The sequence below is a fragment of the Pongo pygmaeus genome, chromosome 7 (assembly GCF_028885625.2).
Source record: "Pongo pygmaeus isolate AG05252 chromosome 7, NHGRI_mPonPyg2-v2.0_pri, whole genome shotgun sequence".
NCBI lineage: Eukaryota > Metazoa > Chordata > Mammalia > Primates > Hominidae > Pongo > Pongo pygmaeus.
In genome coordinates, this window is record NC_072380.2 from 153,811,954 (window position 1) to 153,830,583 (window position 18,630).

The following is an 18,630-nucleotide window of genomic DNA, read 5'->3' on the forward strand; positions in this document are numbered from 1 at the left end:
TCTGTCGCCCAGGCTGGAGTGCAGTGGGATGATCACAGCTCACCGCAGCCTCAACCTCCTTGGCTCAAGCAATTCTCCCACCTCAGGCTTCCAAGTAGCTGGAACTACAAGTGTCGCAGCACTATGCCCAGCTAAATTTTTTTTTTTTTTGTATTTTTTGTAAAGCCGGAGTCTTGCCATATTGCTCAGGCTGGTCTCAAACTCCTGAGCTCAAGCAATCCACCCACCTCAGCCTCCCAAAGCACTGGGATTACAGGCATGAGCCACAGCACCCAGCACTTTCTTTTTTATTGTAGGTTTTTGTCTGCCTTTTTTTCTGGCAATTTTATTTCATGGTATATTGCTTTATCATACATTGTAATACTTAGTGAAAAGCCGGCACATTTTCCACATACAAACAACTGTTAACCATATTGTCTGGTAATCAGGAAACCATGTTTTAAATCTTTTCAATCTTACATTTTAGATTTTGTTCACATCTAGTCTTTTCACTGTTTTTTTGAGAAACTGGTTTAATGTTTTCTGCTGATGTATATAATTTTCCCTTTGCAAAATAGAAAAATGCTTGATTTTCATAAAAGCAATGTTAAGTGGGAGACACATTTATAGTCTGATTTTAAGTGTAATTTATAAAATACACAAATCTTAAAGTGAACAGCTCAATGACTTTTAAAATACATATACATACACATGTGTGTACATTTATCTCCACCCTTATGACTACCACCCTAGACCAAGACACAGAACATCCATCAACGTTTTGTCTTCATGTCCTTTTCTGATTAATACTACCCCACCGAAAGGGCCACTATTACTATCACTATAGATTAATGTTTTTCTTAAACTGTACATAATTAATCATATACATAAACATAAAAAGGGAACATTTTCCAACTTATTTTATTAGAACACCAGTACCTTGATATCAAAACCTGATAAAACGATTACAAGGAAAAAAATTACAAACAGATATCCCTCATAAACATAAATACAAATAATCTGCACAAAGTATTATCAAATTTAGCTATATCAAAATAGAATAGGCCAGGCGCGGTGGCTCATGCCTATAATACAAGCACTTTGGGAGCCTGAGGCAGGAGGATCTTCTGAGGCAAGAAGTTCAAGAACAGCCTAGGCAACAAAACGAGACCTTGGCTCTACAAAAAAATGATTAAAATTTAAAAATTAGCCAGGTGTGGTGGCACGCACCTGTAGTCCCAGCTACTCAGGAGGCTGAGGCAGGAGGACTGCTTGAGCCCAGGACTTCAAGGATACAGTGAGCTATGATCATGACACTGCATTCTAGCCTGGACAACAGAGTAACACTCTGTCTCTATAAAAGAAAAAAAAAAAACAAAAAATCAGGATAATATGTCATGATCAAGTGGGATTTACCTCAGCAATGCAGGTTGTTTTAACACTAAAAAAAAATTCACAGTTGAGTACAGTGGCTTGTGCCTGTAATCCCAGGTACTCAGGAGGCTGAGGCAGCAGGACTTCTTGAGCCCAGGAGCTTGAGATCAGCCTGGGGAACATATTAACAGCAAGACCTCATTTCTCAAAAAATAAAGATAAATACAAATTTTAAACACTATAATTCATCACATTGTAAAAATTAAAACAGAAAAACTCATATGAGCAACTGAATAGATGCAGAAAAAGCATTAGACAAAAATCAACACCCTCTCATAATAATAAAAAAAAGAAAAAAACCTCTCAGAAACCTAAGAATTAAAAGGAACATTTTTCAATTTGCAGAAGGATATCGGCTGAGCGCAGTGCCTCACGCCTGTAATCCCAACACTTTGGGAGGCCAAGGCGGGCGGATCACAATGTCAGGAGTTCGAGACCAGCCTGGCCAGTATGGTGAAACTCCATCTATACTAAAAATACAAAAATTAGCCGAGCTTGGTAGTCCCAGTTACTCAGGAGGCTGAGGCAGGAGAATAGCTTGAACCTGGGAGGCGGAGGTTGCAGTGAGCCGAGATCGTGCCACTGCACTCCAGCCTGGGCGACAGAGCAAGACTCCGTCTCAAAAAAAAGAAAAAGGATATCCACAAAAACAAAACAGACAAAACTAGAGTTAACAAACTTAACACTGAACATGTTCTCCCTAAGGGCGAAAAAAGGGGAAATCTGTCTCCTCTCACCATTTCTCAACACTATAATAGAGGTCCCGGTCAAGGCAAAGACATAGATGAAGATATAAAGGTCAGAAAAGAAAACAATTTTTATTTGCCAGTAACACATTAACAGATTTATTTTGATTTTCTATACTCAGATCACCAGAACTAATAAGCGAATTTATAATAAGGCCACAAGATAAACTAATAGGACAATCTATTTCTATACACTAGGCCAAGAATTGTAAAATTAAACTTTTTTTTTTTTTTTTTTTTTGACAGAGTCTCACTCTGTTGCCCAGGCTGGAGTGCAATGGTGCAATCTTTGCTCATTGCAACCTCAACCGCCCAGGTTCAAGTGATTCTTGTGCCTCAACCTCCTGAGTAGCTAGGTCTACAAGTACATGCCACCACACCCAGCTAATTTTTGTATTTTTAGTAAAGACAGGGTTTCACCATGTTGGCCAGGCTGGTCTCGAACTCCTGGCCTTAAGTGATCTGCCCACCTCAGCCTCCCAAAGTGCTGGGATTACAGGTGTGAGCCACTGAGCCCGGCCAGAAAATTAAACTTAAAAGCCAAAAATTATTATTTACAATATCATCAAAAAACACCAAGACCACCACATTAAGATCTATTACACATTGCTTAGAAAAATTACGCAAGACTTAAATAACTGGATATACAATGTTCATTACTGTACTGTTCAATATTGTTCATAAGTCAATTCTCCCAAATCAATCCATAGATTCAACACAGCCCCAATATTTAAAAAAGGAAAATATATTAATTCAACTTATAAACTGCTGAGACTTCCTATCCACAAGCCTACAAATTCAATTGAACACTGTAATCAGTAACAAAGAAATAACCAAAATCTATGAGAATAAGAACGTGGAAAATCAACCAAAGGTATCACCAAATGAACCAAAGATTTCATTACTGCTTTAGTCAAAGAAAAAATTTACTAATCATTGGGTTCAACATCAAACTTTCTATAAAACACTTAAAATATGACTCATTTTATACAATTTTTAAGAAAGAAAGGTATAATATAAAATAAAAATACAAATGTATTTTAGTTTACTTTTCTACGTAAAGAAGTTAATATACACCTAAATCCAATTCTAAAATTATGTGAGCTACAAATCAATGACATTATAAAAATGTATGCAAATAATGTTCAAATGCAAAATTAAAATATTCAGGATAACTGTTTTAAACTTAGATTTTTCTCTAACTGAAAACTGTTAAAAAAAAATACAGAAAACCAATGAATTTACAATAAATTCCTTGCAGTTTAAACTGTAGATGAATCTGAAATCAAAGATTTGTGAACACTTTACAAAAATCAGCATCACTAACCCTTAAAGAACCAAGTTTTGGGTTTTTTTTTTTAATCTTTTATTTTAGGTTCAGGGGTACACATGAAGGTTTGTTATAAAGGTAAACTTGTATCATGAGGGTTTGTTGTACAGATTATTTCACCATCCAGGTATGAAGCCTAGTACCCACGAGTTATTTTTTTTTTGCTTCTCTCCTTCCTCCCTCCAACCTCAAGTAAATCCCAGTGTCTGATGTTCCCTTCTTCGTAGAACAAGTGTTTTTTTAATTTCCACAAAAATCTCCATCACTCTCTCATTTGCTTCTGACTGAAACCTCTGTTGCTCCCAGAAGACAAGATTTAATTCATTCATCCATTTAAAGTAAGAGTCTACCAGCCAGGAGCGGTGGCTCACATCTATAATCCCAGCATTCTGAGAGGCCGAGGTGGGTGGATCACATGAGGTTGGGAGTTTGAGAACAACCTGACCAACATGGAGGTCTTATCTCTACTAAAAATACAAAATTAGCCAGGCATAGTGGTGCATGCCTGTAATCCCAGCTACTCGGGAGGCTGAGGCAGGAGAATCGCTTGAACCCGGGAGGCAGAGGTTGCAGTGAGCCGAGATCACGCCATTGCACTCCAGCCTGGGCAACAAGAGCAAAACTCCACCTCAAAAAAAAAAAAAATGTCTACTACGTCTTAGGCACTGGGAATGCAGCAATGAGCAGGACAGATAGGATTCCCTTGTCTCATGGGGTGTACATTTCACTGAGGGACAGCAGCTAAACCAAAGAAGTAAATAAATAAACTGTCAGGTAAGTTAGATAGTGGTTAAGAGCAAATAGAAAGACAAGACAGAGAACAGGGATGGGGGTACAGTGATGGCAGGACGATGAGTCCATTTTAAATTGTGTGATCGGGCTGGGTGTGGTGGCACGTACCTGTAATCCCAGACTTTGTGAGGCCGAGGTGGGAGGATTGCTTGAGCCTAGGAGTTTGAGATCAGCCTGGATGACACAGCGAGACCATGCCACATACATACATAGGTACACACATACATACATACATAGGGTGATCAAAGGAGGACACACTTTAGGGTTCCCATATAATTTATTGCCCAAACCAGGACACTTAGGAGGCTGGGAGTGGGAATGCTAAACACATGGAAGACCCGGTCAATAAGCATAATATGGGGCATGCTGTTATTCTCCTTCACTTAGAAGGTCCTATTTGGGCAAAAACCCCATATCCAGGCCAGGTGCAGTGGCTCACGCCTGTAATCCCAGCACTTTGGGAGGCCAAGGCAGGCAGATCACCTGAGGTCAGGAGGTTGAGACCAGCCTGGCCAACATGATAAAACCCGTCTCTACTAAAAAAAAAAATAAAAAAATTTGCAGGGTGTGGTGGTGGGTTCCTGTAATCCCAGCTACTCGGGAGGCTGAGGCAGGAGAATCACTTGAACCTGGGAGGCGGAGGTTGCAGGGAGCCAAGATCACGCCACTGCACTCCAGCCTGGTGACAAGAGCAAAACTCGGTCTCAAAAAACAAACCAACAAACAAAAAAGAAACCTATCCACTGACAGCTCTAAAATTATATACAAAGAGGAAAAAATTGGGAAAAACTAGCAGTCTCTTCCCCAAATACTAATAATGAGGACCAGAAAAAGAATATGAGAAAAAGTTTAATACCCACTGCCTTATGTTTGTGGATGAGTTGATGTTACTAATATTCAAAAATAGAAATGAAAAGGGAGAGTTCACCAGTCTTTCTGTTAAGACATCTGTTGAGAGAACCAGAATGAGGCATGTGTTTCCCACAGGAGGATATTTAAAGGCCAATTCACTCCTCTCATGGAGCTATTTTTAAGGAATGTGGATTAGAACAGACCGGCAAACTGTGGCTTGTTTCTAGTGGGCCTCACTTTTAACCCATGCCTGTGTCTCTGGTTAAACCACCACCTCGTAGGCACGAAGAATTGGAAAAATAGCCATAACCCCGTATTCACTCTGTTCCGGCCACAATGCCATTCTCCCAGCAAGAGCCTTTGCTCTACCTATACAATCAACTTGGAACTTTCTTTTCCCAAGTATCCACTTGGCTAACTCCCATATTTCCTTCAGGTCTTCAATAAAATGCACCTTTTCAATGCAGTCTACACCTAGACATTCTATATAAGATTGTCATCTGACCTCACCTTCACTGTAACACTTAACACCTTCTATCACACTAACCAATTTATTTACTTATTATTTTTATCATTCACTGTTTCCCCTCACTTGGAAGAATAACTACATGAGGGAGTAGGTATCTTTGACTCACTGGCATATGCCAAGTACATTGGGCTTGGCATATACTTGGTTCTCATTAAATATCTGTGGAATGAATGAACGAATAGTACACAAACATCTGAGAGTAGAAGACATGGTACATATATCAAAATGCAAAAATTACACAAAAAAGACAATTCCATTACGATCCTACCATTTTTCTATTTGGGCGTGTATGGCATATTAAGAATATAGGCACTGCAGTTAGATTTCCACTGTTCAGAATCTTACTCTGCCTTTTATATTAGCTAAGCAACAATTCCCAAGTTATTTAATCTCTCAGTACCTCAATTATCTCATCTGGAAAATGGAGATAATGATATTTCCTATCTCAGAGAGCTTACAAACATTTGTAAGAATGGGATAACATGTACGTTTTTTGTGCATGTTTAATGCTCAGAACACAGCATGGCACGTAGTATTTCTGAATAAGTTTTAGCTATTACTATAAGAAGCACAGCTGTCTTTTAAAATGCCATGATTTGAGGTAAAGCAGAAAGAAACTGTAAAATTGGCCAGGCGTGATGGCTCACACCTGTAATCCTAGCACTTTGGGAGGCCGAGGCGGGTGGATTACTTGAGGTCAGGAGTTCGAGACCAGCCTGGTCAACATGGTGAAACCCTGTCTCTATTGAAAATACAACAATTAGCCAGGCTTGGTGGTGCACGTTTGTAATCCCAGCTACTTGGGAGGCTGAGGCAGGAGAATTGCTTGAACCAGCCTGGGCGACAGAGCAAGACTGCCAGGAAAGGACAGGAAAGGACAGGAGAGGGGAGGGGAGGGCAGGGCAGGGGAGGGGAGGGCAGGGCAGGGGAGGGGAGGGGAGGGCAGAGGAGAGGAGAGGAGAGGAGGGGAGAGGAGACGAAAAAGGAAAGGAAAAAGGAAAACATTCATTCATATATTAGCCACCCACTATGCGCAGAGTGCTATGTTAAACCCTGGGTAAATACTTTTGCTCTAAGAGAAAAAAGAAAACACAAACTCAATGAAATTAGAATGGCCAAAAGTTTGACATGGAAGATTTATTTCTGACAGTTGAATGATCCTAAAACTAGATTTACCTACAAAACACTGTATTAATCACAAGATTTTAGCCCTGAAAGAGCCTTTTAAAATCAAATCTAACCCTATATAGAATTTATTCATTCACTAAAGTAATAATCATTTATGTCAACTATTTGTCAAGAAGAAAAAAAACTGACATTATGTCTGTGAAGTTTACAGTCTAATAGAAGACAGAAATCCAAAAAAGTAAAATATATAATGACAAATCACAGTAAGTGCTATACAAGACCAGAAGAAAAGGATATAGGAGGGAACATTAGAGAAAACTTGGTTTAGACTGACAGGAATGAGAGCACTGGAGTGAGATTCCCATGGCAATTTTTGCATTTTAATGTCAGTACCATGCATTCTACTCTTAGGTATTTTTCTGTGCACACTAGTCACTGATTCATTCAAAAAATATTTAACAAACACCTAGTATGTGCCAAGCATATGGCAGTGAGCAAAAGATGAAGACACCTGCTTCCTCATGGAGCTCATTTAAGCTGAGACCTAAAAGGTTAAGTAGGAGTTGGCTAGTCAGAGAGTGCAGAGATGATGGTTCTAGGAAGGTGCAACAGAAGGTATAAACGCCTGAGAGAAGAGTTCGGGGTGTTTGAGGCACTGAAAAGCCAAAATAATTGTGCTATTAATGAGCAACAGGACAATGGCCCAAAGCTGGAGAAATCAAGAGATCAGATCAGGATTTAACAACCAAATCTCTGACACTTTTTAGTCCTTCCCAGCCTTTCAAAAACATGAAATAAATAATGTAAAAACTGATATAATCAACTCCCCAAACAGGGCTTTCTGCATTTGATAGTCTTGCAACCTAAAATACCACTGTGAACATTTACATTTAATTCAATATTCTGAATCAAAACTGTCTTTAAACCTAGAAAATCATGATGTAGTTGAACCCATGTTAAAACAAAGTCCTTTTTAATACTTTAAAATATAATCTTCCCTGGATGGGACCTAAGGTGGATTCTTTACACCAAATTCAACTGCACAATGAGCTTGGTTCAAACACCCCAGAATGCTTTAAGGATACCTTAAAGGTTTCAGTTCAAGGTATACAAATATAGTCTGCTCTATTATTTTTAGCTTGTCCTGGTATTTTATGTGTCTTCTTAAATTGGGACACTGCTGTGCTTTTTGAGGTTAATGTGACTGATAAAATCAAATGTGTGGTTTAGAATGTCTAACTGCAGATAGAGATTTGTATGTTCTTTGGATTTGAGCTTTTTACTGTGTCTTTATCTACAAGCTGTAACTTTTATACTTGAATATAACCAATTCAGCCAATTCCTATACACCAACATCTTTGTCCTTATCACACAGATAAAAATTAACCAGCATAAAAACAAGGTTTCCTGCCTTCCTGTCCTGGTACAAGAGTAACATGAGGGGAGAGAGACGAAGTTTACTAAGATAGTTACACACTGGGCAATCACAATGGAAGCAGTGTGTGCAGCACCAAGAAGGAACAGGATGACAGCTCCTAGGTTTTGTCAGAACCTCCTCTGAACAACTTGAAAGCAAAACCATATATATGAGGAGCTGGCTTGCTGCAGCCCTACATATGAAACTGATTCTGACCCTTAACACTATCCCTACCTTTTCCCATCTTTTATCCATGTGAGCTCTGTTCTCTCTCACCCAACCCTAACCTCTATCATAATGCATATTTCAGTTAAAAATAGTTTTACTCATTTGCTCTGACAGCCAGCAAACTTAATTGAAAAATAAGTTGCTTCCATCAATCACTTTGGGGTGAGCAAAAACACTATAATCTCTTTTCTTCCAAAGTTCACAGTTTTAAAGTCACACTGAATAAAAAGAATCCAGTAGCTGATAATTTAATATCCCGTTGGTACTGGATGTGTAGATCTTGAATACAGCTTAGGCTTTGTGAAGGAAATCAGAGCCTTATTGTTAATCATCAGTGCAAACACAATGTTACCATACAATGGAGGTGGCAATATGCAAACGAACCCCAGCAAATTCAGGAAAAGACCAAAATTTTCAACAAGTATAGAATTCTTTGGCTCTGAACACTATTAGTCACACTCACTTATACTATACATCTCTGATGCTCAGAAACTAAAATTTTAAAAAGTTCCCATTCCCAAAGCCCTTTAAAATCCAAGAGTATAAATTTAACTCAGCAAAATATTTACTCTGAGTATCTAATTACATAATCAAGTGAACAAAGTGAATACTAAAATAGTTCTAATATCACATGTTTTGTAAATGTTTAAAAGCTTAGGAAAGAATCAATACATGTCAGCAACAACTAAATAAAAGTGATTTTAATGGTGAAACAGTAGTTCGGTGCTAACTTGGTTTAGCACCCAGTGGTACTAAAATTCTTACCCTAAAAATTAAAATGAATCAGTCTATACCTCTCCTTATAAAACTGCAGCCTTTTACAACAGGCAGCTTCCTCCTTTTAAAAATCTTTCCTAAGGGAGTAACATGATATTTAAATATATTAGAAATAATAACAAAATATTTTTATTATATTCTTAAGAACTTTATTTCCTAACTTAAATATTCTCTACTACTGTAAGCAAAACAGCTGATTTGCTTTTAGTCAAGCACCAATTACATAGCATTTTTAACTTCTAAATATGTTTCCCAAATACTGTCTTGAATGTTACAATGAAAATGCTATATTTTATATTTACATTTTTATGTGAATAAAAACCCTAACATTAAAGAAGAAAATTGTTTATGTATGGTATTCCTAAGCCCACCTTACAATAATATGGAGTTTCAAATTGAATATACAATCTTTACAGTGAGTAAAGAAAACTAATTTTTAAAATAAGAAAATACATGTTACTCTTATTTCCTACAACCCTGTTTAAGTTAAAATTCCTCTTTATGCCTTAAAAACTTCCATATTACAGAATAAATACAGATGTCTTAAATTAAAAGAAAAAATAAAACTATTGAGACATAGGACAGCGCATTAAAAGATAGCTTAATGCACTTAAAATTCATTTCCATAAAACATATTTTCATTTGCTATTTGACAAGCCATCTAATCGGTTTTATGTAATAGCTGTAAACCCATACCAAATCAATTTCCATTTTTCCTCAAATTTAACTGTAAATATATAGAAATAAATTCTGAAAAACATTTATCTACCTTTTCAGTGCAAAAGCATGAATTCAAATAAAACTGAACATATTTTTAAGTTATTTATACCTTTGGCCCAACACACTGGAAATGGACTACATCCGCTTTTCTCCATATAGATGGCACCTGCTGGTTTCAGGGCCTCTTGGCCTGCCAGTTCCAACAACATACACCCAATCCTATAAAGATCAAGCCAGGAGTCTGCACACAAAGTCCCAGTTCCTCGCTGTGATAGTATTTGCTTCCATCCACAAGCAAGACTAAGGTTCCCCTGTGTGCTCCTTTTTTCAGAGCCTGAAGCAAAATTTGGAAGGTGTTCCTTCTGTAATATTTTCCAGCAGCTTGAAGAATGCCTCTCAGTTACAGAATCTTCTCATGCTTCCGCAATCTGAAACACAGACCATCCTGGCTAGATTAAGCTACTGAAAAGAATGAAACCAGCTAGTAATGTGACCCCATGGGTCTGTGTTCCTAGATTCATTCAGGGAAGGAGAAAGAGGGAGGGAAAAGAGGGAGGAGAAAAAGAAGGCCAGTAGCCAGTAACTTATTAATATGCTAATCTCACTCTTCTGTTCAATTCATCCAGCAGTCTTCTGTTTACAAAACTGACAACCGATTCTAAAATCGAGTAAGCTGCAAATCAAGTCTGACCCAGATCATGTCTGTAGATGGCTTCTCAAATCATTTTTGTTTTCAAAGTCATGCCTTTGTCATTTTACTAACCTAATTCTTTATGACCTTAGAGTTAAAATAATTACTTTGATGAAATAAAAATCCTTTCTGGAAAAAAATTCCTGATCTATCTATGTCTCTATGTCTATAGGTACCCAAATATTTTTGTTGTAAAATATTTTTCCTGGTTGGTACTGTCACAGTAAGTGTATAAATTTTAAAAACTCTCTTGAAAACATAAAATCAAGAATTTGAGGTAGCCACATTCTTTAAAATTAGCTTAGGGAATATTGAGGGATCCAAGAGGCATGATTTCCTTTCTTAGTTTCAAAACATAAGCGAGTAATAAACTCATACTAAAGAAGACAGACAGAAAACACCCTTACAATCTGTACTAGCAACTTTTTAAAATGCAGAGCTACTTAGTTTTTCCATTCAAACTGTGAGACAGTCAAAGTCATCTCAAAAATTTAGCTGTCTGAACACATTCCACTTTAGCAGTAAGATAATTAGTAACTAGGCTCCTGGTGCCTTTGTTCTCCGAACGTACATAAGACACACTGAGACTCTACAGTTCTAGCTTTCCTAAATGTGGGTAATTTTGTTAGTAGTACACTTGTATAAACCAATCAAAAATCAAGTATTTTACTTAACAGTGAAAATGACCGAGGCTTTGTTTATGAAGTCACTAACTTCTGAAAACAATAGCTTAACAAAGGCTGAGGAGAACAAGAGGCTTATTTGTGTCCAGTGATGCCCCAGGACAGTTGTTTCATTTCTAACATGCTACTCTTGATGATGGCTTTGTCTCTAGGTTTACTTTCAGGCTCCTAATAGTAGCCAGAGTTCAAGTGACCTCTTCTACGCTCCACTGAAAACACATCATTCACCAGCGTGAACTCTGACCCCAGGGAACACCGGGAAGAAAGGGGCTCCAGAAAAACACAAGCAAGCTAGGAAAAGAACAGAGGAAACAAGCAACTAGATCAACTAGAATACATAAAAAAAAATCCCCAGCCTCCACCATTACTAAGAGACCAAGACTGTAAAGGACCACTGTCATGATGGGAAGGATAAGAGCACATCCACCAGCAAGCATATCTGACACACTCCCATGAGAACGGACTGGAGTTTAATCTGAGCCATCGACTAATGGACTGTACAAATAATCCAAGCACACTGAGTCTATCTTGGAACTTATGGCTCTCAAAAGTTACAAAATAAAAGCTACCTTCATTAGTAACCTACAATTATATTCTACACACTAAATACTGATTACATCTAATTTTCACATCTTTTAAGCAAACTTGGTATTACAATTCTTTTAAAAATGAGAGCACTAAGATTAAAGACAGGGTCATAGACTAGGAAGAGGCACAGGAGTTACCAAGCCCACTCGCTCATCTACGATGCCAGGGTCTTCACACCACAGCACACCACCCTACCATAGGAAGGATTTTTTAGTCAGACTGAACACCTGCCACAGGACCAGGTGAGCAGGAGAGAGAGTGCTGTAAGCACAGGGTGGTGGTGACTGGAGCTAATGCAGTCACAGTGACAGAGAGGACGAGAGGACAAACAAGAAAAGTGATGGAGAGAATGAGGGAGAGGGATGAACCTGGTTTCTGTGACTTTAAAGCGACCAGTAGATGGGGGCTTTCTCTCCTACCCCTGCAACTACTTCATAATTTATTTCAATATCCAAATATCATCCCCTAACGTGCAAGATCTTGAGAGTATGGGAAGATGTTAAGATATGAAAGAGCATAAATTCTCCAGGCCAGAGACCAAGGTGACTAAGTAGAGACCAGATTGAAACAGCAGCTATGGAAATGTTAGGAACCAACTCACGCCACAGAGAAGAGCTGAAGAGGATACAGGTGATACTGCTAACAATAACCTATACCTTTTATTGAGCAACTATAGTTATATATAAAATAACTGCATTTAACCCATAACACAATCTCAGTGAAGCAGCTACTTCCCTGTTTTCATAGAAGACGAAAATGAAGTTCAGAGAGGCCAAGCAACTTGCCCAAGGTCAAAGAGCTGCAAAATGAGGCAAGTACTGGCTAGTTTGGTGATACAGGGTTTACTATTTTCTTCCTGCTAAATATTAAAGACGAATTATGCTTTTAAATTCCTAATCCAGTGACATCTTGAAAAGAACAGAAACAGACTACAGTTAATGGCAACATAAGTGAAAAAGAGTAAGCAGTCCTCTATATTCCCTTATTTATGAATTCTACATACTAATATAAAAGCCAACCACGTATTTAAAAGTTCTGTGACCTTTACACCAACCTCTTTTAAAAATTGCATATTTTAAAGCAATTCTGGTAAATCCTACTTGAAAAGTAAACTCTTATCTTTACCTTCCAGATATAACCAGAATACATGTATTTCTCACCACATCTCCTGGCCTCACCCCGGCCCAGGCTGCCTGGATTACAGCCATACGCCTCCTACCTGGTCTCTCTGCTCCAGCTCTCACCGCCCTACACTCTATTCACAACCCTTTTGAGTTGTGCACTGATCCTTCCAAAACATCAATCACACAACTTTACTCCTCTGCTTAAAACTCACCAACAGTTCCCCAACTTTCCCAGATTCAGCACCTACATACTTAGCACAGTCTGCAAGGCCGTGCATGTTATGGCTCCCCTCTATCGCCAAAGATCCCCTAGTTTCCTTGACACAACCACACTGACCTCCTTGCCACTCCCTGCCGACGTCAGGGACTCTGCACTGCCTGTCCCTCTACGTGGGACACTCTTGCCCCCGCGTTATCCACATGGCTTGCTCCCTTTCCCCTGCCACATCTATGCTCAAATGTCGCCTACTCAACAAGGCCTATCCAGACCACCCTGTCTGAAACTGCATGGCCCATCTGCTCTCCCTGCTTCATTTTATTCCCACAGCACTTATACCTTTTAAAACACCTCATGATTTACTTCAACATTTTTATTGTCTGGCTACCCCCACTACAATGCAAGCTCCGTGACAGAAGGAAATTGTCTGTTCTGTATATATTGTCTCCAGGGCCTTACTAAAATGGTAAGATGTGTAGGCCATATTCCACCACCCTCCTATCACCTCTAAGTAATGAGAAGATGGCAAAGAGAATTTGTTTTCTTTTCAAGGCTATGGTCACAGAGAAGGTATATGTATGTGTTGGACATCAGTGACAGTATGGCTTGCCTCCATCCTGGGCACTGTTTCACTTCCAGATCTCAGTACAGTATGAAGGCTTAGTACGTATTTATTGAATGAATAAGTGAACTAAACATTATGAAAACTTTGCTTTCTCAAGAATATGAGAAAAGAAAAACGGACGTAAAGTCTAGGAAAATCATGTAAACTGCCTCTTCCCACCCCACATAAAAAAATAAATCACATACTTTTAGTACTGATACTATTAGAACTTCACCGCAAATTTTAATAGAGCACAAATGAAAATAGTGTGTGAGATTAGATAAAATCATTACGGTTGCAAACAATGTTATAAGCAAGATCAGTAAGCATAAGAGAGAACTCTAAACCCCTTCATATGATGTACAATTTTGTCCAATCTGACTTACCTACAAAACCCTGGCCATATATGAGAAGGTCCCTGGGAATGAACTATTACGAAATGAACTACTTGTAAATGTCACCAAAAGCAGTTCACAAAATACCAGCCTAACTTTCACATTTCTCATATAATTGTCATAATTTCGTCTCTCTTAAGGAATACCAAACACCAAGGCAGCACTACTTGGCAAAGTAAAGCACTGATAAATGCTTTTATGCCAGTCAACAGGAGGAATGTAAAAAAAAATTATTATTCATATTATACATGTATACTTCTAAATATATCATCTTTCACCTCTTTTATGTTTGCATTAATCAGGGAGTTACAGATTTAAATAATTTCGACAGTTTTACAATATGGTTCCTCCAATTAGCACTTGATAATTACAATATATCCTAACTTTAGAATGTCAGGTATCTTATACTGCACTCATTTCCCGTAAGATTACTAATTACCATTCCTGTCATTTTGTCTTGCTGTTTCCACCACGAAAACAATTTTTCAAAAATTTTAGTCTATCCACAAAAATTATGACTTGGTTAAGATCAAAGAAATATTAGTCATAATAAATCTAATCACCTTCCAAAGACAGACAGACAACAGGAAATACCAACAAGTTCCAAAAGGTGACAGTACTGGCATTATTCACTTTCTTTGCAAAGTTTCTTAACCATTACTATACCTCCCTTCCGTTATTCTTGAGGAGCTCTGGGGAAACTGCAGAAGGCACTGAATTTGTAACTGGAAGATGCAAAGGAGCCCCAGTTCTGCCTGTGAGACAAAGAAAATCATTTCAACATCCTGAACTTCAGTTTCTTCATCAGTAAAATGAGGACAGTAACAATACCTATCACTTACTGAGTACTACGTGCCAGTCACAAAATAGCGTAATAGCAACGCTAATAATAATGAAAATATAATTTTGACATGATGATATCAGGTAAATGCTAACTCTGTGCCAAGCCTTCTTCCAAGTACTTTAAAAATGATGACTCGTCTACCTATCACAACAAACTACCCATGGGGTAGATACCGTTATCCCCATTTTACAAATGAAGAAATCGAAGCACACAGAGGCCAGGTAACTTAAATTCACAATGTCGCAGAACTTTTGAGTTGCAAAGCTGGAAATCAAACTCATGCAGTCTGGCTACAGAGTCCATGTACTTCACCAATTTGCTGCAGTGCTTTACACCTATTTTCTCAATACTTTTATCAACCAATAACACAGATGATATTACAATCCATGTATGACACATGAACAAACTGAGGAACAGAGAAATTAAGTAACATACCTAATATTAAAACTAATTGGTCAGGTGCAGAGCTGGGATATGCATCAGGCACTTGGACACCAGCCAGATGACACAGTTAAACCACCACCTATAGTATCACCTACCTCCAGATGCTACAAAGGTTTCCAGAGAAGAGTCTGGAAACAGGCCTACAAAGGGTAAATGAATCACAGTGAGGACCAACGGGACAAAGAAAGGAAGAGAAGAAACACAGCAAAGAATATGGGACAAATAAGCTGCTCTTATCCCCATGCAACACCCTAATTCACCAAATCGTGAGGCTCATGTGATAGTCCTCTAGTGTCAGTAATCCTGCCCCAATACGAATTCAGATAAAAGTCATCACACTACCTGCTAGACATGTGGCTGGTACGTGACAGATATATCAAAGTCACCAGAAAATAACTATAACCACTAAATTAAGCAACAATGAAATACAAAAAATAGATGGGAAAATGCAACTCTTACCATGAAAATCTTATTTAATATTTCTGCCAATTGGATAAGACAATAAAATGTGTATTCTCAAGTACCTCTAAAATTAACGGCATAAAAACTATTTCATTATCTAAAAAGGCAAAGACAACAAAACCCTGACCTTATTAATCTAAGTAGTATTTTTACAGACTCTAATTAATGACAATTTCTTATTTCTGTTTTGACATATATACAAAGATCAAAGCTAAATTCCAGATTTAGAAACTGCTGAGAGGTTAACTGCTGTAATTGCTTTTTTCTTAAAGGCTCCTGAAATCTGTAAGAAGATGCTGCATTAGTTTTTCAGATGCAGTGGTAGAAGCATGACAACACAGGACAGAACAAGAAGCTCACCAAAGTGTTCAATCTACCCATATATGTTATAAAACAGAGTGTTTTTTTATTGCTTATACTGACCATAATAATGCAAATATCAAAAGGCAATCCAGTGGTTACTTAACGCTAACATTGCCCAAAACAAACATAGAACTTTTATTTTATGAAAAATGCATATACACACATGCAACTTATTTCATCACCATCAATTTTTTTTACCCTATAAATGCAATTTATCCACCGTCTGACTGCTCACCTTATTTAACAAATAGCAACAGTATCAAGCAATTGTGTCTTTCCAAGTTAGGTTAACTTTCCAAGCTAACTGAAACATAGAAAACCACTGATCAGGCTGTAAATGCTCTGGGTTACTTGTCAGAAATTGGGCTTTGCAGTCGCAGACATATTAATACTGGCCTGGGGGTCTGATGGTGTCAGGAGGACCCCTTGTGGTGAATGTAAATCCCTTCTACAACCTGCATTTCTCAGCTAAAAGTGAAAAATCAACAATATACATTTTAAATTTATCCCTCATGATGGCCTGAAAAAGCTAACCATTACTACAGACTCCATACTCTGTATCAGGCCAGGCGTGGTGGCTCATGCCTGTAATCCCAACACTTTGGGAGGCCGAGGCAGGTGGATGACCTGAGATCAGGAGTTCAAGACCACCCTGACCAACATGGTGAAACCCCATCTGTACTAAATACAAAAAATTAGCCGAGCGTGGTGGCACATGCTTGTAATCCCAGCTACTCAGGAGGCTGAGGCAGGAGAATCACTTGAACCTGGTTGCAATGAGCCGAGATTGTCCAGCCTGGGCAACAAGGGCAAAACTCCATCTCAAAAAAAAAAAAAATATATATATATATATATATATGTGTATATATATATATATAAATAAAATATCAGTAGCATCTAGTGTGGATCTATCCCTCATCATATCTATATTCCAAGCAACAGACATAAATAAGACAGCTTTTCTTCTTTCCAAATGGAGCTACATAGTAGTTGGCCTTCTTTGTCAATTTCCCTCCCGTATGCTTCTGGTTTTGTCATGCTGGCATGAATGGATGTTATTCCAGCTTACCAAGAAATTTCAGGAGTCACTTTCCTAATTCTATCTAAAAATCTGTATCATTAAAAAATGTTAAAACCAACCTAACACCCATTATAATGGCTGCTACTTTTTTAAAAAACAGAAAATAAGGTTTGGCAAGGATATGAAGAAATCGAAACCCTTGTGTATTGTTGGTGGGAATGTAAAATGGTACAACTGCTATGGAAAAAAACATGGATGGTCCTAAAAATATTAAAACTAGAACCACCATAAAGATTCAATAATCCCACTTCTGGGTATAATCCAAGGAATTGAAATCAGGTTCTGCAAGAGATATTCAAATACCCATATTCATAGAAGCATTATTCACAATAGCCAAAAGGTAGAATTAACCCAGGTGTTCATCCACAAATGAATAAACAATATGTGGTATATAAATTCAATGAAATATTATTCAGCCTTGAAAGGGAAAGAAATTCTAACACATGCTGAACCTTGAGGACATTATGCTAAGTGAAATAAGTCAGTCACAAAAGAATAAATAACATATGATTCCACTTATATAACATATCTAAAGTAGTCAAATTTATGGAAGTAGGTAGTAGAATGGTGGGGGACGAGGCTGGAAGGAGAGAAGCTGCTTTATGGGCATAGAGCTTCATATTTTCAAGATGAAAAAAATTCTAGAGATCTGTTTCACAAAAATGTAATACACTTAATACTACTGGAACAGTAAGTACACTTAAAAACTGGTAAATGTCAAATTTCAAATTTTTTAAAATTTATTTTTATCACAATTTTTTAACTTAAAAAATGTTAAAACCATTTTTAAAGAATAAATCTCATTTATATTTTACAACAAATCTGCAAATGTAATTATGTTTACTTTTATAAATGAAGAGAAAAGCTTTGAGAGTTTAAGAACAAGTCTAAAGTGAAAGAGACAGGAAAAAGAGACAATAACCAATCACTGACTAAGGGCTTATATTGTTCCAGCCCTGTACAAGGTGGCTTTATGTGTGTGTGTTTTAAAATGTGCCCCCCTAATAAACTTGGAGGTAATTACTAATAGCATCATTTTCAAGAAAAAGAAAACTGAGGCTCACATACACAAGTAAAGGACTTGTGATACAATTAGACTGTAAAAGTAAAATGTCAAAGCCGCATGCAACTCCGAAGCCCAAATCATCTTTTCCATCACCCTAAATTTAAAGGTCCATGCAGTTTATTTCAAGTATCCTAAA

The 18,630-nt window shown here is 37.7% G+C and overlaps 1 protein-coding gene across 18 annotated transcripts in view; it reads right to left on the minus strand.

Moving 5' to 3' along the window:
* Positions 1-18,630, minus strand: part of PTK2 (protein tyrosine kinase 2) — a 349,963-nt gene that overhangs the window by 258,206 nt on the left and 73,127 nt on the right. For 12 of the 18 annotated variants that reach the window (XM_063669126.1, XM_063669127.1, XM_063669125.1 and 9 more), the window contains exon 4: positions 14,905-14,989. The exons of 2 other annotated variants lie outside the window; for them this stretch is intronic. In XM_063669126.1, coding sequence (XP_063525196.1) covers positions 14,905-14,989 — 85 coding nt within the window. Of the gene's footprint in view, positions 1-10,041; positions 10,361-14,797; positions 14,818-14,900; positions 14,990-18,630 lie in introns of those variants that run through there. 4 more of the 18 variants (XM_063669124.1, XM_063669129.1, XM_063669132.1 and 1 more) reach the window with 4 other exon arrangements.